The sequence below is a fragment of the Planococcus citri genome, chromosome 1 (genome assembly GCF_950023065.1).
Source record: "Planococcus citri chromosome 1, ihPlaCitr1.1, whole genome shotgun sequence".
Taxonomy (NCBI): domain Eukaryota; kingdom Metazoa; phylum Arthropoda; class Insecta; order Hemiptera; family Pseudococcidae; genus Planococcus; species Planococcus citri.
The window spans coordinates 10,592,130-10,613,757 of record NC_088677.1 but is presented as its reverse complement, the minus strand read 5'-3'; the positions used below and the strand labels follow the sequence as shown (position 1 = coordinate 10,613,757).

The 21,628-nt window shown below is 35.4% G+C and overlaps 3 protein-coding genes across 6 annotated transcripts in view; 1 reads left to right on the top strand and 2 right to left on the bottom strand.

The window, feature by feature from the left end:
- The window catches only part of LOC135847388 (inactive dipeptidyl peptidase 10-like), a 601,135-nt gene that overhangs the window by 104,429 nt on the left and 475,078 nt on the right, over window positions 1-21,628 (bottom strand). The gene's annotated exons all lie outside the window — the stretch shown is intronic.
- On the top strand, window positions 9,532-11,147 carry LOC135841999 (uncharacterized). The gene is made up of 4 exons (XM_065359269.1): window positions 9,532-10,340; window positions 10,422-10,521; window positions 10,605-10,709; window positions 10,836-11,147. The coding sequence occupies exons 1-4, from the start codon at window positions 9,550-9,552 to the stop codon at window positions 11,046-11,048; spliced, it is 1,209 nt and encodes a 402-aa protein (XP_065215341.1). The 5' UTR covers window positions 9,532-9,549; the 3' UTR covers window positions 11,049-11,147.
- LOC135841991 (uncharacterized) lies at window positions 17,559-19,496 on the bottom strand. Its single transcript, XM_065359256.1, has 4 exons — window positions 18,346-19,496; window positions 18,151-18,250; window positions 17,963-18,067; window positions 17,559-17,844 (listed from the first exon to the last, which is right to left on the bottom strand). Exons 1-4 carry the CDS (start codon window positions 19,134-19,136, stop codon window positions 17,632-17,634), a joined length of 1,209 nt encoding a protein of 402 aa, XP_065215328.1. The 5' UTR covers window positions 19,137-19,496; the 3' UTR covers window positions 17,559-17,631.

Below are 21,628 nucleotides of genomic sequence, written 5' to 3'. Positions count from 1 at the left end.
CCGCTTTTCGAAATATTGATATTGAAATACTTATCACCTATTGATACTCAGTACTCACGAACTTGGTACCTATAATTTTCTCCTCAAACATTTTTGAATGTTAGACAAAAGCAGCAGCTTTATTGTATAATTTTTGAAGTTCATAGAGGTCAAATTTAAGGTTTACAAGAAATACTGCCAGAAATACATCAACATTCCAAGTAAATTATTTACCAAAAATTACTGGTAATTTACCAGAGATTACGGGTAATTATTACCAAGAAATTACCAGTATTTTACTTAATACGAGAAAATTAGGATAATTATAATTAACCAGCAAATTACCAGTAATTTACCAGCAAATTACCAGTAATTTACCAGTAATTTACCAGAAAATCACCAGCAATTTATCAAAAAATTACCAGTAATTTACCAGGAAATTACCAGTAATTTACCAGGAAATTACCAGTAATTTACCAGGAAATTACCAGTAATTTACCAGAAAATTACCAGTAATTTACCAGGAAATTACCAGTAATTTACCAGGAAATTACCAGTAATTTACCAGGAAATTACCAGTAATTTACCAGGAAATTACCAGTAATTTACCAGGAAATTACCAGTAATTTACCAGAAAATTACCAGCAATTCACCAGAAAGTTACCCGTAATTTACCAGGAAATTACCATCAATTTACCAGAAAATTACCAGCAATTTACCAGAAAATTACCAGTAATTTACCAGAAAATTACCAGTAGGCAATAATTTACCAGAAAATTACCAGTAATTAACCAAAAAGTTACCAGAAAATAACCAGTAATTTACCAGAAAATTAACAGTTATTTCCTAAAAAAAACTTCTGGAATTAAAAAAAAAAAATATCGGATTCTGAAAAAGATTACTGTAACTTTTGGAGAAAATACCTGTCAATTTGTCGGTCATTTCCTGAGAAAAATTACTGATAATTTCCAAAAAAATTACTTACTGGTAATTTCCAAAAAAATGACTGGTAATTTCCTAAAAAAAAAAACTACATACTAATGTCAGCAAAACATAGAAAGTTGAAATTTGGTTTGTACTCTATTTTCGACATTCTGAGTCGATTGGTGATAGTTTCAAACCGTTCTCGGCCCTTCAGCAAATTCTGATTTTTTCGTTTCTTCAAAAATAATTACCGGAAAAAATGTTGAATTTACTTACTTACTTTGCATTTGATTTTCACCCTATTTAAAGCGTTTTTCCACTAACTGGAGAACCCAAAAATCTGCCGAACGCTCCAGAACGGTGATTTTTGCAATTTTATTCGAAATAATCACTGTAGAAAATTTTGGATTTGAACCGACGTAAAAACGTTTTGATACTATGTAAGTGCCTAAATCGACCGAAATCATCAAATGAGTCGCAAATTATGATGTATTCGAGTTTAAAGGTACTGAATTTCATTTTCACACTATTTAGAGCTTCTTTTTCCAAGAAATCAAAAATCTGCTGAAGGCCTTAAAACGGTTCGAAACCATTGCCAATCGACTCAGGAGGTCAAAAATAGAGCATAAACCAAATTTTAGCTTTTTAGGTCAATTTGCTGACAGTTTTATTTTTTCTAATTTTGACACTTTTATAATTTTTAAAAATTCTTCAAAACTCGAAAAAATGAATTCATCATCCCAAGGCTCAAATTTTGACTAGTAGTACACTTGGATGTCCTCTTTCGATTCTTTTTCGTCCAGTTCAAAAATTTTTGAGCCGGTTTGGGATACATCCCTTTTAAGCGAATTTTTGAAAATCAAAGATCCATTAATACGAAAAAAAAATGAAAATTTCCTTAAATTGACCTATAGAGCTAAAATTTGATACAAAATAATACCCTATTTCTCTCACTTAATTTGATTAGAAACGATTTCGAACCGTTGTAAGAAGTTTTGAAGCCTCCAGCGAATTTTTGAATGTTGAAATTTCCACAAAATTATTCCCAAAGAAGTTGAAAAGCTAAAATTTACTTCACAGGTATCCTAATTTCAACGGGCTGAGTCGATTGGAGGTGCTTTGAGGCTCTTCGGATACGTCGCTACAGCCCGGTGCTTGTTATTGACATTCTTGGCCGATTAGGTACATATTATTTTTCCAACATCGGCTCAATTTGAACACTTTTTATGAGACTTTTTGAAAATCTGAAATCTAAAAAATGTGGCTGGAGGCTCCAGAATGGCTCAAAACCCCCTCCAATCGACTCAAATTACAGCTTTTCAACTTCATCGAGTAAAATCTAGTGTCAATTTCAACTTTCAAAAACTAGCTGGAGCCTCCAGAACTACTCAAAATTCAATACCTCACCCGCAATAGACTGTATCTCATCTGCGAAAAAACCAACGGAAAGAAAATTTGTCTAAAAAAACCTACCAAGAGGGAGTTGTCGAGTTGAAGCGAGTGTTTCTGGCGTAAAACGATTTTTCGCAGCGATATGCTACAGTAAAAAAAAAAAATCCCAACGGATGAAGATTTTGTCTTAATTCGACTCCTCTCAAGGTACCTACCTCCCTTAGCACCTCGCTACCTAGCTACCACGTTCACACGTGATGAACTGCATCAGCAGAGGAAAAAAAAGCTATTATTGTTTTTACCTTAAATTACGAGTACAAGTAATGCTGAAAAAATGTTTTAAAACGTGCGAAAAAAAAAGTAAAAGCGAAAAAACTTTACCGTAAGTTTAGATAGAATGTCAACGAAACGAGCTGTGTGGTTGGCGCAGGCGGTGGGACGAGAGAAGGTGTTTGATAAAGGTGAGGTATATGATTAATGGTTTAAAGCGGGCTAAATCCTGATAAAGGGGATGTCTGTTTTTCAACGTTACATAATGTTTGCTTGCTGGAGAAAAAGAAAGATGTGACGTAAGATTTGACTGGGTGTGCTGGGACGAGTAAAGGAGAATGAGGAGGAGGGGGAGGAGGAAAAAAATACCGACTGTATAACTAACGACTTTTGCCCAACCGAATGCGTTTTCTTTTAGCCTTCGTTTGCTATTGTGTGCGCGAATTATTGTTCAGAAATGATGTAAGCTCCGAATATTATGATCTCTGTAGAATATATTTTTACAATTTAACATTTCTCTCGTCTTCTTACGAATTTATTGTACCCATACTCGTTCGTTATACTTTTTGTGGCTGAACGAAAAAGAGGCGATCGTTTGAGAACGCTTTTACTTTTGGCAGATTTTATTACGTTTACGTGTTTACAACCTGTGTAAAGAGAAGGCTTACCTATGTGTGTATGTGACGATGCCAAAGCTCATATTACTCCAGGCACCGAAAGACCTTACCTATCATATAAAGGGAGAATTTCGCGAACGTATAAATCATCCGGCTGCACAAAGAAGAACCTACTACACTGTTCTCGGTTAAGCCGAAAATATTTCCGCAGAAATGAAAGCACAACGTGGCGCGAAATTGTCGCCGGCGATATTCCGCAGCTTGAGTTTATTTTCCGGTTCATTAATACGGACAGAGACATATTGAAATGCCGTTCGTTGTTGTGACCATAGCAAATCCGATCAAAATACAAAACTTATTTCCTATCTATACGTTGGCTGCGGTATTAAAAGCAACGCCGCAATTGCCTACGCTGCTGTCGATGCTCCATAATGAGTTCATCCTCTTGCTATGTTATTGATGGTTTTGAAAATTTAATCGATACCTAGCGCCGAATTGACAAAAACTTGGCAGTGAAATGAAAATGTTTTCGTATCGCGCGAACGAGCTAGAAACCAGGCAAAGAGAGAGAGAGAGAAGTGTTGGAGAACGCGGTATTGCGAGTACCTATATATATGATGTGCTCCAAAACGAGATGAGATGTGAAAAAAGCCAATAGAATGTACACCTATATGAAATCTAATTCTTTAAAGGGGAAATTCCAATCTTATATCGTCGTTCGAACGAAATAAAACGTTTTTGTAAAGATGAAAGAGAGTAGCGAGTATTTTTGTATTCCCCCCCCCCCCCTCTACAAAGGTTGAAATTTCGCGAGCTAGTTGCTAGACGGTGGAAACAAATTCTAATGTAAGGCCTTGAATGTCTGGATTCTGCTCAAGATTTATATAAAATTCAGCAGATGATGAGCGAGTCTTTTGTGAATCTACATCCTCCGACTTGTACGAAAACGCATAATAAATCTAAAATGAGCATAGTAGGTATCTTGAAATCGTGTAACCAAAATTTCAAATGCTGAACTTCATCTAAAAATTTTTAAAAATTTAAAAATTCAAAAAAACTGTTTAATCGGCGATTTTTAATCTTTTTCATGAAATATGAATTTTTTGAGCAAAGTGAACCAATGTGAATAGGTAATTTAATCAATTTTCCACACACATCGATGAACTTCAGGAATAATTCCATCTGCCACCGCCGACTTTCCGGGGTGTGCTTACTAGCAAAATGGCGGCTATTTTGATTTATACCCATGTAAAAAAATACTACTAGTACAAAAAATCACTAGTAGTGATTTCGTCATTTTTACCACTAGTAAATTCATGATTACAAATAGTTTTTTACTATTGGTAAAAATAAATCACTAGTAGTAAAAGTGAAGAAATTACTACAAGTTTTTTAAAATTTACTAAGGGTGCAATTTATCGTTACTTTAAAAAAGGGGGTTAGCACGATAACAGCAGTGGGTTCCCGTACGGAAAAAACCATGGTTTACTATAGTCAACTTTAGTTACTATAAAGATTTTTGTAGTCAACTATAGTAAGTCAAAGTCAGCTATAGTAACTATGAAAATTTTCATGGTCAACTATAGTTACCATGATAAATTTTTGTAGTCAGCATAGTAAGTTATAGCCAACTATAGTAACTACAAAAATTTTTGTAGTCAACTATAGTAACCACAAAAATTTTCATAGTTAACAATACTAACTATGAAAATTTTTGTAGTCAACTCTATGATGACGCAACAATTTTATAAAATTCACGGTGAAAATCATTTAAAAAAAAAAAAAAATTCAAAGAGAAACATGTGTTTTATTTGAAGTAAAGTAATATACCTAGATCTGAAATGATTCGTGATTCGAAAAGTTCAACGATTCGTGTTGATGATTATTCGGATCATTTTTTCTACTTTTAATTAAATTTTTGAACGTTTTCTACCTGATAAGAATTGCGTTTTTTGATATCATGTCCAACCTCAATTTCTATTAAGTAAAGTTTATTTACAATTTAATAAATTCGCTCAGGTGTAGTACCTTTGGAAAGAAAATGACTGATAGAAAAAAACAACGAAAGGACAAAATAACTGATTTCTAAAAAAAAAATCGATTCGCACTTTATTTGAAGGCATGAGATTATGACGCAATTTGTGGAAAAAAAAATTGAACACACATTTTGTATCTAAATTCAGATCGTTTTTTTGTGTGTTTTTGAAGGACTTTGCACCATAAACCTGTAGGTATAAAAAATTTTCAAAATGAAATGTTAAAAAATTTTCATCCGGTGTTTTGGCAAAAAATAAATAAATTTTTTTTCAAATTATCACACTTTATACCAAAATTTTAGCTCAGTTTTTTTTTCAAGTCATAGTATACCCAAATAAATTATTCATCAATTCATCAAAAATTATTCATCATTGGTATTCAAAACAATGTTCATCAACTTTCAAAAAAAAAAAAAAAAAAAAAAAAATCAAAGAGCTGAAAAATTTATAAGTCCAAAAAAATAATGAATATATGCACAAATAAACCCGATTCCTTCAAGCAGCGCGGTGGCCGAGTGGGTTAAGCAGGTGGAACGTTCAGCAATACATGTCACGACGCGAGGGTCAAGGGTTCGAGCCCCGCCGGAGACAAAATTTTTTGAAATTTTTTTTTCGTTTTTTGGAAAATTTATTGGCTTACAATGCCTGAAAATACAGAATTCATCGATGGGCATTCCATTATTGGTGTTTTTATGCTATTTTTTACCTAAAATTTTGGTACTACACTATACTATACTATACTATGATTTACTATAGTAACTGTAGTCGCGAAAATACCATGGTTTACTATAGTACTTTTTTCTCATAGTCAACCATGGTTTTTTTCCGTACGGGTTATCACGATAAATAAGTATTCACGATGAAAAAGAGGGTTGCACGATAAAAAAGTGGATTTCACAATAAAAAAATGTATTGCACGATTTCTTAAAAAACGAACGATAAATTAAGTGGTATCCACGAAAATATGATAGTAAGAACAATAAAAAATAAACAATTTCCACGAGAAGTTTTTGACAGAATGAACGATAAATAAGTGATGTACAGCCTCTCTGCCTCTCGTTGTTTCTAAGTCTCTCGTTGTTTTTGAAGTCTCTAGTTGTCTTTGAAGCTTGTTGTTGTTTTTGAAGTCTCTTGTTGTTTTTGTAAATATGTTATACATTACGTTGTGTTTACATTACGTTATATGTTATGTTTATGTGCTAAATACTCAATCTGCTGTTGAACTGTTCCAGGTAGAACCACACTCCGCTGTAAACCTTGCTGTCTGGAGGCAAGACACCATTCGTCGGTAGCCACCAAGTTTGGCCCGCTGCTGGGTGCCTCTACCAAGGGGCAGGAAATAAAATAAATAAATAAATAAATTGAAATTCTCGGCACCTTCTCCCGGGGCCGAGGATCCCTTGTGCGAGTTGTCCCGCATGAGTTGTGGTTTTCAGGTTTTTAGGCTTGGGACTTTCGGCCATGTTGGGTGAAGTGAGCATGAGGTGGTCTGAGCGGCTGGTGAGGTTGGTGTTTAGGAGAAACGAGCAGTTTTGAAGTGCAGTACGAAAGGAAAACTACCAAAAAAAAAAAAAAAAAAAAAAAATGTCCACCATAAATAAGGATAAATGAACGATAAAGAAGTGATTCCCACGATAAATAAGGATAAACAAACGCCAAAAAGTATAAAATTTTTGCAAGTGAATAAAAAATGAAGTGTTCTGGTAGGTGCCTATTTCAATAAAGCTTCATGAGATAACGTCGGACGACCTCGTTTATGTTTTTGACCCAATGGGATGGATTTTGCTGCCAAGGGAGAGTTGGGTAAATTTTCACCTGAGCCTAATACTTTTTCTCGAAATGTCCCGATTCTCCTCTAATGGACTTGGAAAAATCACAGATTTTTAATGAAATTACGAAAAATTCTACTTTTTTACCTATTCGATGGCCTTTGCATCCCCCTGCTGGGGCCCCATTTGGGTTTCGAACCAAAATAACGTCAAAAATGAATTCTGGAGCCCAAAAAACGTAAATATCTATACCCCGCCACTCGACTCTTTCAAAATATTTACCGCTTTGCACCCTCCTCCCGGGCCCCCATTTGAGGCTCGAACCAAAATAACGACAAAAATGAATTCAGTGCCTCAAAATACCTGTGTATCAAAAAGATTGCCCTGAAAAATGAATCTGTCCCACTGTGTGCCAGCGTTTTCTTTTGTCAATGAAAAATATTGTGCTAATCAATGAAAAATATCGTGTTTATCAATGAAAATTATCGGGCTAACAACCTTTTTCAATGGTTGAAAAATGCTGTGCTTACCATCTAAATTACCGTTACTAACAAGGGAACTACCTGAACCGGCAGAAACGAAAATGAACGAATCAAAGCTAGATCGAAAGGGGACTACCTCAGAACCCCAAATCCAAAATTTAACATTTTCAAATTTTGGCATTTTTTCCAATGGACAAAAATACACATCTGAACTGGCAGACGCCGATTTTCGCGACAACCCCAAAAATTGGTTAAAGGCAGCCCACATAGGCTCCAAATGAAGTTATTTGTGCTGAAGTTGATTTTTAGCTCTTCCAGAGCTATTTCAAGTTTCTGGAGAAATGATAAAAAATCGCTGGAGGCTCCAGAATGACTGGAATTGAGGTTTTGCGAATTTCGATAGTTGTAATGTAAATGAGTTAGGGGACGTCATCTGAACTACTTCCCGAGAAAATTTCAATTTTCATCAATATTTTGTATTTTTGGTTTAATTGATGATTTTTTGGATTTTTCAATTTTCAAAAATTCACCAAAAATCGAGAAATCAACTTCAGCACTTGAAATTTTGGATTTGGGGTTCTGAGGTAGTCCCCTTTCGATCTAGCTTTGATTCGTTCATTTTCGTTTCTGCCAGTTCAGGTAGTTCCCTTGTAAGCCACGTTTTATCGTTCAAATGGTTATCGTGCTAACCACCTTTTTTATCGTTCTATTATATATTTCCCATTTACTAATAGTGTAGTAGTGTGAGACATTGTATTGTAATTCTTTTCCATGTGATGCTGTTTTCATGAATTCAGTAGCACACATGCATGATGCACTCATTCTCACCCCCTCAGCTCCAAAAATTACTTTTTCAGTTTTACATCATCGTATTGATGATAGAGTCAATTTCTTCAGAATTTCCCTTATAAAGAAACCGCTCGATACTTTATCTAAGAGTATTGAAATGGCATACTATTTACTATTTTGCTATTCGTTGCCTTAGTTGCAAAGTAGCGTATGTCCATCTGTTCACTTGATACCTAGTGTAAAAGTGCTTTCAATCTGGAGCGCCATCTATTGGGTTTTAGTGGTACCCATTGGGTAGGTATGCTGGCGGGACATGTCCTCGACATACCTACCCAAAGGGTACAACTAAAACCCAATAGATGGCGCTCCAGATTGAAAGCACTTTTACACTAGGTATCAAGTGAACAGATGGACATACACTACTTTGCAACTAAGGCAACGTATTAGTATTTGAAAATACTAGTGGTTTATCAGAGAGAGCAGCAATGCTTTTTCTTATAAATGATGCGATTTTATTAGTGTCAAAATTCAATCAATGATTCAAGCAACTCACTGCCATTCAAACATAAACTAGTAGTGAAGCACTAGTAATGAAGTAAAGATACTTGTAGTCCGTTTCCAAAATTACTGGTATTTTCATTGACTAATAGTGGAATAGTAAGTATTCGTAATATTGCATACTAGTAGTAAATATTCCAAACTACTAGTATTTTTCAAAACTAATAGTATTTTTTTTTACATGGGTTTGGTGAGTCTATATTAGGTACATTACGATCATCCTGACTTGAAAACAATCGCAATTTTTGACTTTTTTTTGGAGCTTCCAGCAAGTTTTCAAATCTTTCCAAGAATTCCAAATTGCTCTGGAATGGCTAAAAAGTAAAATTGAGATGATAAAAAAAAAATGAAAAAAATACTCCTCCTAAAATTATACGGATTGATTTTGGTGAAAAATAGACATGTTAAATATCACCAAATATCTATAACTTTTTTGAAGAGGAGGCCCTAAAAACTAAGTGTCATTCTTTTATTGACATTTTAATTTATCACAATTCAGATAATATTTATGTGGCTTAATAAGCAGGTAGCTCGTGATGTTATTAGGAGGTTTAGGTCAATATTTGATCTTCAAGAAGCGTCTGCATTTTCCCGAATAAGTAACGCCATTTTATCACGCAATTTGTCAATTACAAATAGGTGCCTATAAATTATTAAATAGGTACAAGTTAAGCCTATTTCTGTAAAAATCATTTCTTCAAACAGTGTTGGTCAATATTTGCGCCGGTGAAACATGGATTCTCTTCGCGAAGTGAAAAAACTTATTAAACAAGCATGTGGCCAAGAAAATATGTTCGGATACCAGACCACGCTGGCTAATCAACTCTACCTAATGCACCTCATATCAGGCAGAACGTATTCCACCGATAAACTCCACTGGCACATCAAGTTAGCTTATTTTGTACCAAATTTCGCCATGTTTTGCCAAGTGTTCATTATTTGTGCTCTTTACTGCAATTATGGCTTCGAAGGCGATCTTATTTTGATGACCCAGGTTGCATTTTTCGAAATGCTGGGGATTTCTTCGACACTGATTATTCCTTTAGCGAGTTGCATGTTCGGTGATGGTATTGATACGATGGTTGAACTCGTTGATCGTTTGCTGGTTGAAAGAAGATCACTAGGAGGTGATGTACAAAAAGAAGGCATCGTGAACATAAGAACTTGGATGATAATTAATTATTCTGCACTTTGTGCACTTTCATTCGTATATTTGGGTGCTGGCACATGTGACATTATCATGTTCTATGAGGAGGAAAAAGTCAAGAATTATATTTATTATTCGATTCCTTTTCCCTATATCGAAGAATATGGTTCGATGAGATTACTGCTGTTTGTCAATCTGGGAACACCTTCTTTCATAGGTATGCTGAATTCCATTACAATGTTATCGGCAATCGCGATGCCTTTAATATGGGCTGCTGTTTGTCACAACGAGGTGATTCATATTTGTCATGACTTACGAGCGAGTAGTACACCGAGGAATATCAAACTCGTGACTAAATCATATCAGAGAGTCGCTAGGTAATTTTGAATCGAGGGGAGTAGTGATAAGAGTTTTCAGGACTTGGAGCGTGATAAATTAATAATTGAATTTGATTTCAGGATTATCAAGAATTTCAGAGAGTTTTATAATATTGTGGGTACGCTGACTTTGGTTCAAGTTCTGGCTATGGCTATTGCCTACGCTTATGTGGTGCTTTTGGTGGGTTTAATTTTGATTTGACTGGCTGAAACGCGATTCGTACTTTTTTTTAATGAGGAAAAATGTTGAAATTATTGTTGCAGTGGGATGTTTCGTATTTGATTAAAGTTAAAGGAATTGTGGCTGTTTTGATTTCGTTCACTTTCGTGTTTCAGCTGTGTGCGGTTGGAGAAACTATTGATAACTTGGTAAGTACTCGTATGTGATATGGTATGAGGGTTGGTATACTTGGGTTTCTTTCATTCTATTTTTTATACCTACCTTACTGATGAGCGAATAATTGTTCCAGCATGAATTTTTCGTTATGTTTTCAGACTAATTTAATTTCGCAAGAAATTTACTCAACTCGTTGGTACGATTTGTCAACACAGCATCGAAAAGATATCCTGATATTTTTAGGCCAAGCCCAAGCGACTTTTGATTTATCTGCCTATAAAAAGTACCCATTCAGATTAAATACAGTTCTCCGTTTTGCCAATATGGTCTACTCTGCGGCTAATTTTCTGCGCACAATAACTAAAAAATGACCATGAAAATATTTACCTACTTACTTGTGCACGGTCGTAATGTAAAGAATTATTCTTGTAGATGTGATGTAAAATTTCTGAAATATAATGCTTTTTTGGATGAGAATGATTTTGTAATTACTCATTATAATAGAGTGCGAAAGTGTGAAACTTTAAAATAGAAACCATTCCTGTTATTAAAGAAAAAAAAAACGGGAAAAAATTGTTAAATACGTGTTAAAAGGAACGAAATAGATACTACAACTTTCAATCAGTGACTAGGTCTAATGAGAATTAAACAAGAGTTCGATTTTCAAAAATATTTTTTAAAAAACCTAATCCGAGAAATGTTGCAATAGTTTCATATTCAAGTTCTACTGAAACACAAATTATCAAATTTTCCCCAAGAAAAGAAAAACACTATAAGCAAATGAAGTTGAAGACTTCACGTTCTTTTGACGTCATTCGACCACTCTTCTTCATAAGGACAAATATCACATCGCTGAGCATTTTCTTCATTATAATCATATTATGAATAAAACAAAACAACGTGTAGTTACTTAGATATCTACCTATTTTGTGCAAAATCATTGGAACATAAAAGCTACCTACACGTCTTTTGCAAATTATTTTACACGAGTGTTTTGTGACATGCGTTGAATGTTTTTTCTGGTACATAATAAAAGCGATTCGTACTACACAAGTGTCTACGGGGTTGCCGATCCTAAAATTCAAAGGGAAATCTTTTGAACTCACACTCCTGGAAGTTTGAGGTATCAGTATAGGACGTTCTGATGCCTCAGAGTTATAGTTGCCGAAGTTCATTATTGGCCCTTCGAGAGAAATTTGAAATTTCTGGAGGAGATTGAAAAATTGCTGGAAGCAGAGCAAGCTTTTAAATTAAAAAAATGGCCTTCCTAACAAAATGGTGGCTATTTTGATTGACATAGGTCAGCCGAAATCGCAGATTTTGCTTTCCAATATTGGACCTGCATGACATTTTTTGAACTGGGCAGAGCTAGATCTATAGAGTATGTAAAAATTTATCACCAGGTCAAATTTCAAGCGCTAAAGTGCATTTTTAGATTTTTGGTGAATTTTTGAAAATCAAATTCTGGTCAAAAACTCGCATTCAAGTGCCAATTTGAACCTGAGAAAAAAGCAGTAGGAAAAAGATTCTGGAGGGAGGGAGGGAGGGAGAAAGGGGGTAAAAATTTAAGGGTCCCATTCGGCGCATCCACTAGGGACCTTTTATCGACCCAGTCCGGGGCTTACAACTTATCATCAGCAAAAATTCCAAGTGCTAAGTGAACTGTTTGATTTTTGGTGAATTTTTGAAAATCAAATTCAGGACAAAAATGAAAAAAAATTAAAATTTTACCAAATCGACCTAGAAAGCTAAAATTTGGTATGTTCCCTATTTTCGACCAGCCAGATCGATTGGGAACGGTTTCAAACCGTTTTGAGCAGTTCTGGAGTCTCCAGTAGATTTTTGAAACTTGAAATTTCCACAACATTTTATCAAATGAAGTTGTGTAAATCCGAAATTCACGTAGTACTCCAACTTAAACACGCTATTAAGTCGAGTGCTGGTGAGTTTAGGTCATTTTGGAGCCTCCCACGACTTTTAAAAAATTCCTAGAGCCTCCAGCTGATTTTTGAAACTTAAGTTTCTACAAAATTTCATCAAAATGGAGTCGAATTTTCAGAAACTCACTCCTGTTTTTCAATAAATGCCACAAAATCACTCCAAATTAACTGGTAATAAATTACGTGTGGATTTATAAGAACTTTGGTAATTCTCGGAGTAAACCAAATAACAGCTTTTTAAGTCAATTTGCTGACGTTTTGATTTTTTCTAGTTATATGTACCTACTTAGCCCAAATTTGAATTTTCAAAAAATCTCCATAGTTCAAAAAATGAATTTCAACTCTTGAAATATTGGCTGATAGTATATTTTGAGGTCTTCTTTCGATTCTCTTTCGTCCAGTTCAAAAAATTTTGTGCTGGTTGGAATATATACTTCCTGTGTAAATGAATTTTTGAAAATCGAAGAGCGATTAATGCGAAAAAAAAATGAAAAGTTTGTCAAATTGACCTATAATGCTAGCAAATTTTTAAATGTTGAAATTTCCATAAAATTTTACCCAGAGAAGTTGGACAACTAAAATTTACTTTATAGGTACTCTAATTTCAGCGGGCTGAGTCGATTGGAGATGGTTTGAGGCCGTTTTGACACCTCGCTCCAGCCATTCTTGGGGAATTCCAAATCTCAAAAAATACTGTAATGAGCAGGGATGTCTTAACTACCATAGGTGATTCATGACGTAATCCCTGTATGGAAAATATCAGTGTAATTCTTCCGTAAGAGGGGAAAAACTGGTATACCTACGTGTTAAATTCTTTAGATCTGTGGTCCGATGCGAAGATCTAAAACCAACAAGAACCACTTCTAGTTTAACGACTCGAGTAAGCTAATGCTTTTCGTCAACGGTGTAAATATAAAGGCAGGCGAGGGCCACCCCCTCATCCCCTAGTAGTGATGTTTCCATTTATTGGCAGCGGTGTGGGTCGGCAGCACAGACCTCTAGATGTACCCAATTTTTACATGTTGTCTTTCTACTAATAGCTGCCACCCCACCTAGTATTAGGGGATGCAAGGGAGAGGCAGGCAACGTGTACAGTGTTAGGGGAAGGTTGAAATACCTTTCCTGTGGGTTGTGTTCGCCCATCTTCAATTAATCGTATAAATATTGAAATAGTAAGTGTTTAACACCCATTAATTCAATATTTTAGGCAAGAGATATGATTTTAATGTATGTCCCTATCTCCAATTGATCTGCCTTACCATTTGTGCAATTGCCAGGTTTTCCTGTGAACGTTCTAATTTACCTTGTCAGATTGGCATCTGACCATAGAAGCATGGTAGTATTTGCCTTGCTCACACATGAGATAAATATTATTCTAATATGATATTTATTTAGTTTAATTTTGCTGAACTGTTTATAATTAATAATTAGATCATTGAATGCTTGTTAAGCCACATTGATAAATTATCTGAATTCTGAAAAATAAAAATGTTAATAATCGACTGACAATAGTTTTGGGCACCTCTTCTTGTAAAAAAGGAAATTTCTGGTGATATTTAGGTAACTTGTCCATTTTTCACCAAAATCAATACGTACCTATTTTAAGGAGAAGTGACTTGTTTCTTTTTTTCCCCTTTCTATCCCAGTCTCACTTTTTTGCAACATGGAGTAATTGTACCCCATCCTGATCCTCCGGGACAACTTTTTTTTTGAGGGGAACATCCTAAGGAACATCTTAAAGTAAACTTGCCCCCAAAAAAAAGATGGTCCTACTAACAAAATGGCGCCCACTTCAACATAGGTAGGACTCGCACGTAGTTTTGGTAACTGGACATTGCTACTCGTAGCGTAGATCAAAACAGCATGTAAAAAATTATCACCAGCAAAAATTTCAACATGTCCAAGTGCATTTTTCAATTTTTAATTAATTTTTGAAAATTAAATTCAAGTCAAAAATGAGAAAAAAAATCAAAATGTTATCAAATTGACCTAGAAAGCGGAAGTTGGGCATGTATGTACCTACCTACTACTCTATTTCTGACCTGCCAAATCATTTTGATTTTTGAGCAGTTCTGAAGTCTCCAGTAGATTTCTGAAACTTGAAGTTATCACCAAATTTCATCAAATGGAGTTGGAATGCCGGAATTAGTTCTGCACATACGTGCTAAAGTTAATTTGGACAGACTTTGTGGCATTTTTTGAAAAACAGTTTCTAAAGAGTTGCTGAAGGTTCCAAAACGGATTGAAACTGCTCGCAATCCTCCTCGGAATTAACGTTCACAATGCGGTGTAAACTGAATTTAATCTTTCTATGTACCTCCAACGAAGGAGGAAGGGCAATTTTTCACATTTTTGAAGAAGTATGCATATCGATGGGAAAGAATGTGATTTAGACTGGAATACACCAATTTTGAAAAAAATAACCGATGCCTCATCGGCCAAAAAAGTCTAAAAAGTAGCTGGGAGCTTCAAAACGACTGAAATCTGAATGCAGTTGACTTCATAGCGTATTGAAATCAAATTACAGAATGAATTTCGGATTTCTAACTTCATTTGATAACATTTTGTGCAAATTTCAAGTTTCAAAAATCTGCTGGAGACACTATGAATTCTCAAAAAACCGCTGGAGGCTCCAAAATGACTTGAACCTATCTGTAGTCGACTTGACAGCGTGTTTAAATTGAGTTATGGATTTCAACTCTGTATGATGAAATTTTATGGAAATTTCGGGCATTGAAAAATCTGCTGGAGGATCCAGCAATTTCCAAAAAATCGCCGAAGGCTCCAAAACGACTTGAAATTTACCTGCAGTCGATTTCATAGCGAATTGAAATTAGTTTACAGAATGAATTTCGGCTTTCTAACTGCATTTGATAAAATTTCGTGAAATTTTCAAGACTACCGGAGGCTCCAAGAATTTTCAAAAAGTCACCGGAGGCTCCGAAATGACTCAAAGTCACCACCAGACGACTTAACAGCATATTTAAGTTGGAGTGCAACGTAAATTTTCAATTTCCAACTTCATTTGATGATATTTTGTGGGAATTTCAAATTTCAAAAATCTGTTGGAGGAGCTCTAGAACTGCTCAAAACGGGTTGAAACAGTTTCCAATCGATTTGGAAAGTCGAAAATAGGGTATATTGATCAAAAATCGAGAAATGCACTGTATTACTTAAAATTTTGACTGGTGATAAATTTTTACATGCTCTTTCGATCTAGCTTTATCCAGTTCAAAAAATTTTAAGCAGGTCCAATATTGGAAAGCAAAATCTGCGATTTCGGCTGACCTAGGTCAATCAAAATAGCCATTTTGTTAGGAAGGCCATTTTTAAATTTTTTGTTGAAAAGCTTGCTCTCGACTTCCAGCAATTTTTTAATTTCCTCCAGAAATTTCAAATCGCTCTCAAAGGGCCAAAAATGAACGTCGGCAACTATAACTCTGGGACATCAGAACGTCTTACACTGATACCTTAAACTATCAGGAGTGTGAGTTCAAAAGATTTCCCTTTGAATTTTAGGATCGGCAACCCCATAGACACTTGTGTAAGTAGTACGAATCGCTTTATTACTTACCAGGAAAAATATTCAACGCATGTCCCAAAACACTCGTGTAAATTTATTTACAAAAGACGTAGGCAGGTAGCATTTATGTTTCAATGATTTTGTAAAAATTAGGTATCTATCTAACTATACGTTGTTTTGTTTTATTCATAATATGATTACAATGAAGAAAATGCTCAGCGATGTGATATTTTTTCTTATGAAGAAGGGTGGTCGTATGACGTCAAAAAAACTTACATAAGTTATAATAAAATGAAACGTAAGGTTTTTGGATTTGATCTGCTGATGGTGTTTTTCTTCTGAAAAATTGATAATTTGTATTTCAGTACCTATAGATCATGAATATGAAACTATTGCAACATTTATCTAATTAGGTTTTTTAAAAAATATTTTAGAAAATCGAACTCGTGTTTAATTCTTATCAGACTGATTGAAAGTTTAAGTACTTACGTATTTCGTTCCTTTTAACACGTATTTAACAATTGTGATATACTACTATGCCGTACGTGGTATGTATAGGGCTCGCCCACATGGTAACACTGCGTTGCACTAAGACAACACTGCGTTGTATTCTCGTCAGCTAGCCATACGAGCCAAGCGACGAGAATACAGAACGCCAGTAATGTATCCGAGTGCACGCGGGTATGTTATTCACGGTTAATGGGTCAATGCAGTCATTTAAGTATAAGTTTTACTCTCGAGTGTTAAGTGTTAGCTTTAGTCAGTTATTGTATAGTTAGTGTTTACGTTATATTAAGGATTCCGGTGGGCTTAGATTAGGTTCGGAGCCAGTTTGATGAGAAGGAGTAGTGATCTACTCATCACCACCACAGGTAAGAATGTATAGTTGAATACTATCGGGCATCCTCGCCGTAGGAAGCCTTCCCACCTAACTACACCAAAGTGTGTAACACTGCCAGGTGTATCATTTAATTATAAGAAAGTGTCATGTTAACGTACATAAAATACATTCGTTGATGTAGTTATGTAATACATGTAACGTGTTGTTATATTGCACACATTAAATATTATTCTTGTGTATAACTTGTCATTATTTATGGTGTGTATGATCATTTGTATAGAGTGTAAAAGCAACCATTTCCTACTCACGCCCTAGCCGAGCATGTGAGGTATTCCGGTGAGTATTTAGTAGAAATACTCTAAGGGATATTTCTTGGAAACAACACAATAGTCATAAGTATATATTACTTCATGCTTTAAGTCATTTTACCCTCTTACACAATTATTTTTTTTCGGTATTTTTCTTTAATAACAGGAATAGCTTCTGTATTTTAAAATTTCACATTTTCGCACTCTAATATACCAAATGAGTAATTACAAAATCATTTTCATCCAAAAAAGCATTATATTTCAGAAATTTTACATCACATCTACAAAAACAACTCTTTACATTACGATCATGCACAAGTAGGTGTATACATATTTTCTTGGTCATTTTTTAGTTATTGTGCGCAGAAAATTAGCCGCAGAGTAGACCATATTGGCAAAACGGAGAACTGTATTTAATCTGAATGGGTACTTTTTATAGGCAGATAAATCAAAAGTCGCTTGGGCTTGGCCTAAAAATATGAGGATATTTTTTCGATGACGTGTTGACGAATCATACCAACAAGTTGAGTAAATTTCTTGCGAAATTAAATTAGTCTGAAAACATAACGAATAATTCATGCTGGAAAAATGATTCGCTCATCGGTAAGGTAGATATAAAATATAGAATGAAAGAAACCCAAGTACCAACCCTCATACCATATCACATACTTACCAAGTTATCAATAGTTTCTCCAACCGCACACAGCTGAAACACGAAAGTGAATGCAATTAAAAACGCCACAATTCCTCTAACTTTAATCAAATACGAATCATCCCACTGCAACAATAATTTCAACATTTTTCCTCATTAAAAAAAAATACGAATCGCGTTTCAGCCAGTCAAATCAAAATTATACCCACCAAAAGCACCACATAAGCATAGGCAATAGCCATAGCCAGAACTTGAACCAAAGTCAGCGTACCCACAATATTATAAAACTCTCTGAAGTTCTTGATAATCCTGAAATCAAATCCAATTATTCATTATCACGTTCCAAGTATCTGAAACTGAAAACTCTCATCACTGCTCCCCTATTTTTCGATTCAGTTACCTACCCAGCGACTCTCTGATATGATTTAGTGACGAGTTTGATATTCCTGGGTGCGCAACTTTCTTGTAAGTCGTGACAAATATGAATCACCTCGTTGTGACAAACAGCAGCCCATATTAAAGGCATCGCGATTGCCGATAACATTGTAAAGGAATTCAGCATACCTATGAAAGAAGGTGTTCCTAGATTAACAAACAGCAGTAATTTCATCGAACCATATTCTTCGATATAGGGAAAAGGAATCGAGTAATACATATAATTCTTGACTTTTTCCTCCTCATAGAACATGATAATGTCCCATGTGCCAGCACCGAAATATACGAATGTAAGTGCACAAAGTGCAGAATAATTAATTATCATCCAAGTTCTTATGTTTACGATGCCTTCTTTTTGTTCATCACCTCCTAGTGATCTTCTTTCAACGAGCAAACGATCAACGAGTTCAACCATCGTATCAATACCATCACCGAACATGCAACTCGCCAAAGGAATAATCAGAGTCGAAGAAACCCCCACCATTTCGAAATATGCAACCTGGGTCATCAAAATAAGATCACCTTTGAAGCCATAATTACAGTAAAGAGCACAAATAATGAACACTTGGCAAAACGCGGCGAAATTGGGTACAAAATAGGCTATCTTGATCTGCCAGTGGACTTTATCGGTGGAATACATTCTGCCTGATATGAGGTGCATTAGGTAGAGTTGATTAGCCAGCGTGGTCTGGTATCCGAACATATTTTCTTGGCCACATGCTTGTTTAATAAGTTTTTTCACTTCGCGAAGAAAAATCATGCTTCACCGGCGCAAATATTGACCAACACTGTTCGAAGAAATAATTTTCACAGAAATAGGCATCACTTGTACCTATTTAATAATTATTAGGCATTAGGCACCTATTTGTAATTGACAAATCGCGTGATAAAATGGTGTTAGGTACTTTTATTCGGGGAAACGCAAACACTTGATGAAGATCAAATATTGACCTAAACCTCCTAATAACATCACGAGCTACCTGCTTATTAGGCCACACAAATATTATCTGAATTGTGATAAATTAAAATGTCAACAAAAGACTGACACTTAATTTCTAGTGCCTCCTCTTGAAAAAAGAGATATATTTGGTGATATTTAACATGTCTATTTTTCACCAAAATCAATCCTTATTTTGAGAAGTATTTTTTTTCTTTTTTTTCTCATCATCTCAATTTTACTTTTTGTCCATTCCAGAGCGATTTGAAATTCTTGGAAAGATTTAAAAACTCGCTGGACACTCTAAAAAAAAAAGTCAAAAATTGTGATTGTTTTCAAGTCAGGATGATTGTAATATGGACTCAAACAAAACTTCAAAATAATTTTACTTTTTTCCAAAAATATTCTCAAATTTGTCAAACACTCTCGCTTTCTCAAAAATTGTCAAAAATTTACGATTTTTTTGAAAAATGGCCGAAAATGCCCTTTTTTTTAGAAAATTCCAAAAAGGTCCAAGTCTTGCTTGTTTGGCATAAATTTGGAAGAAGTAGGTATCATTTTTTCCCCCAATAACTTACCAACCAGGCAAGGATGCAAATGATCTCCCTGTTGTGTCACCTACACCTACAAGATTTTTGAAAGAGTCATTTTAAAGCGCATGGCTGACTGTATGGATGAGGGGCTGATCAGACAGCAGGCTGGATTTAGACCAGGGAAATCATGCTTTGGCCAGATATTACACTTAACACAGCACATTGAAGATGGCTTTGAAAAGAAGAAAGTCACTGGAGTAGTGTTTGTTGACCTCCCAGCAGCTTTTGACACAGTATGCCACCGACTACTCCAGTATAAGGTGTACCAACTTACAAAGGATTTTAAATTTACACAGATAGTCACTATGTTGATGAAAGGCAGAAGATTCTATGTGACACTCCGTGGTAAGAAAGAACGGATTGCCCCAGGGCACTGTTTTGTCACCGATTTTCTTCAATATTTACACCAATGACCAACCAATTGGACCAGATACTAATCACTTTCTGTATGCAGATGATCTTGCACTAACTGCCCAACATGATACCTTTGCGGAGGTGGAGGACACGCTAAACCAGGCAATAGAAGAACTGGACACTTACTATAAAGATAACCACCTCAAACCAAATCGAACAAAGACAGAGACATGCTCTTTTCATCTCAGAAATCGTGAAGCAAAGCGTCAATTGAATATTCGATGGGGTGGAACAGATCTGAAACATGCAGATAACCCCAAATACCTGGGTGTAACCCTTGATAGGTCCTTGACCTACAAAAGGCACTGTGAGGCAACTAAAATGAAAGTTGCAGCAAGGACAAATATAATTCGCAAACTAACAGGCAGCAGTTGGGGAGCTAAGCCCCAAGTTATGAGAGTATCTGCACTGGCACTGTGCTATTCAGTGGGGAGTATGCCTGCCCTGTTTGGAGTCGTTCAGCACATGCAAGTAAAGTTGAATGATGTACCCTTAAATGAAGCGTGTAGGTTGGTGACAGGGTGCTTACGCCCAACACCATTGAATAACCTATATGAGTTGAGTGGAATTGCCCCACCAGCAGTCAGATGTGAGGTTGCATCCATGGTAGAGAAGACAAAGATGCTAAAAAATCCGCTGCATCGTATGTATGGATATGAAGAGCTGGCAGAAACCCGCCTCAGATCTAGACACAGTTTCATGAAAAAAGTTGAAGAACTAAAAGATACCCTTAGCACAGATAGATGTCGCATATGAAGCGGAGAACATTTGAAATAATGGACTGTGGAAAACACTTGACAGATTGAGGAGCGGAGTTACACAATCTAAGTACAACCTTCATTGATGGCAGTTGGCTGATGATGATCTCAAACACTTATTTGAGTGTCACTTGATGATGAAGCAGTTAGATTCCTTGAGTACTGGCAGGAGAAGGGTATTTAGATTTAGACTTAGATTAAGATTTAGATTGAGTTTTTCATGTTAATTTAGGCATGTCGACCTGATACAAGAAAAAAACAGGAAGCCCTGCTTTTAGGTTGAACTGTTGAGTGCTTGCATTTTGCCAGAAAATTCACAAAAATTCAAGCTTTTTGGGAACATTGCTAAAAAAAGTGTACTTTTTTCAAAAAATTACCCAAAAATCCCTGTTTTTTTTACCAAAACAAGAAGGTTGCAAAATCTACATTACCTAATTGAGAAAAAATACCGGGTTCCCCCCCTGACAGTTACTCGAAAGTCTTGCGTTTTGCTAAAATTGTCAATATCTTGTTTTTTGACAACAATTTTCAAAAACTCAATCTTTCTCAA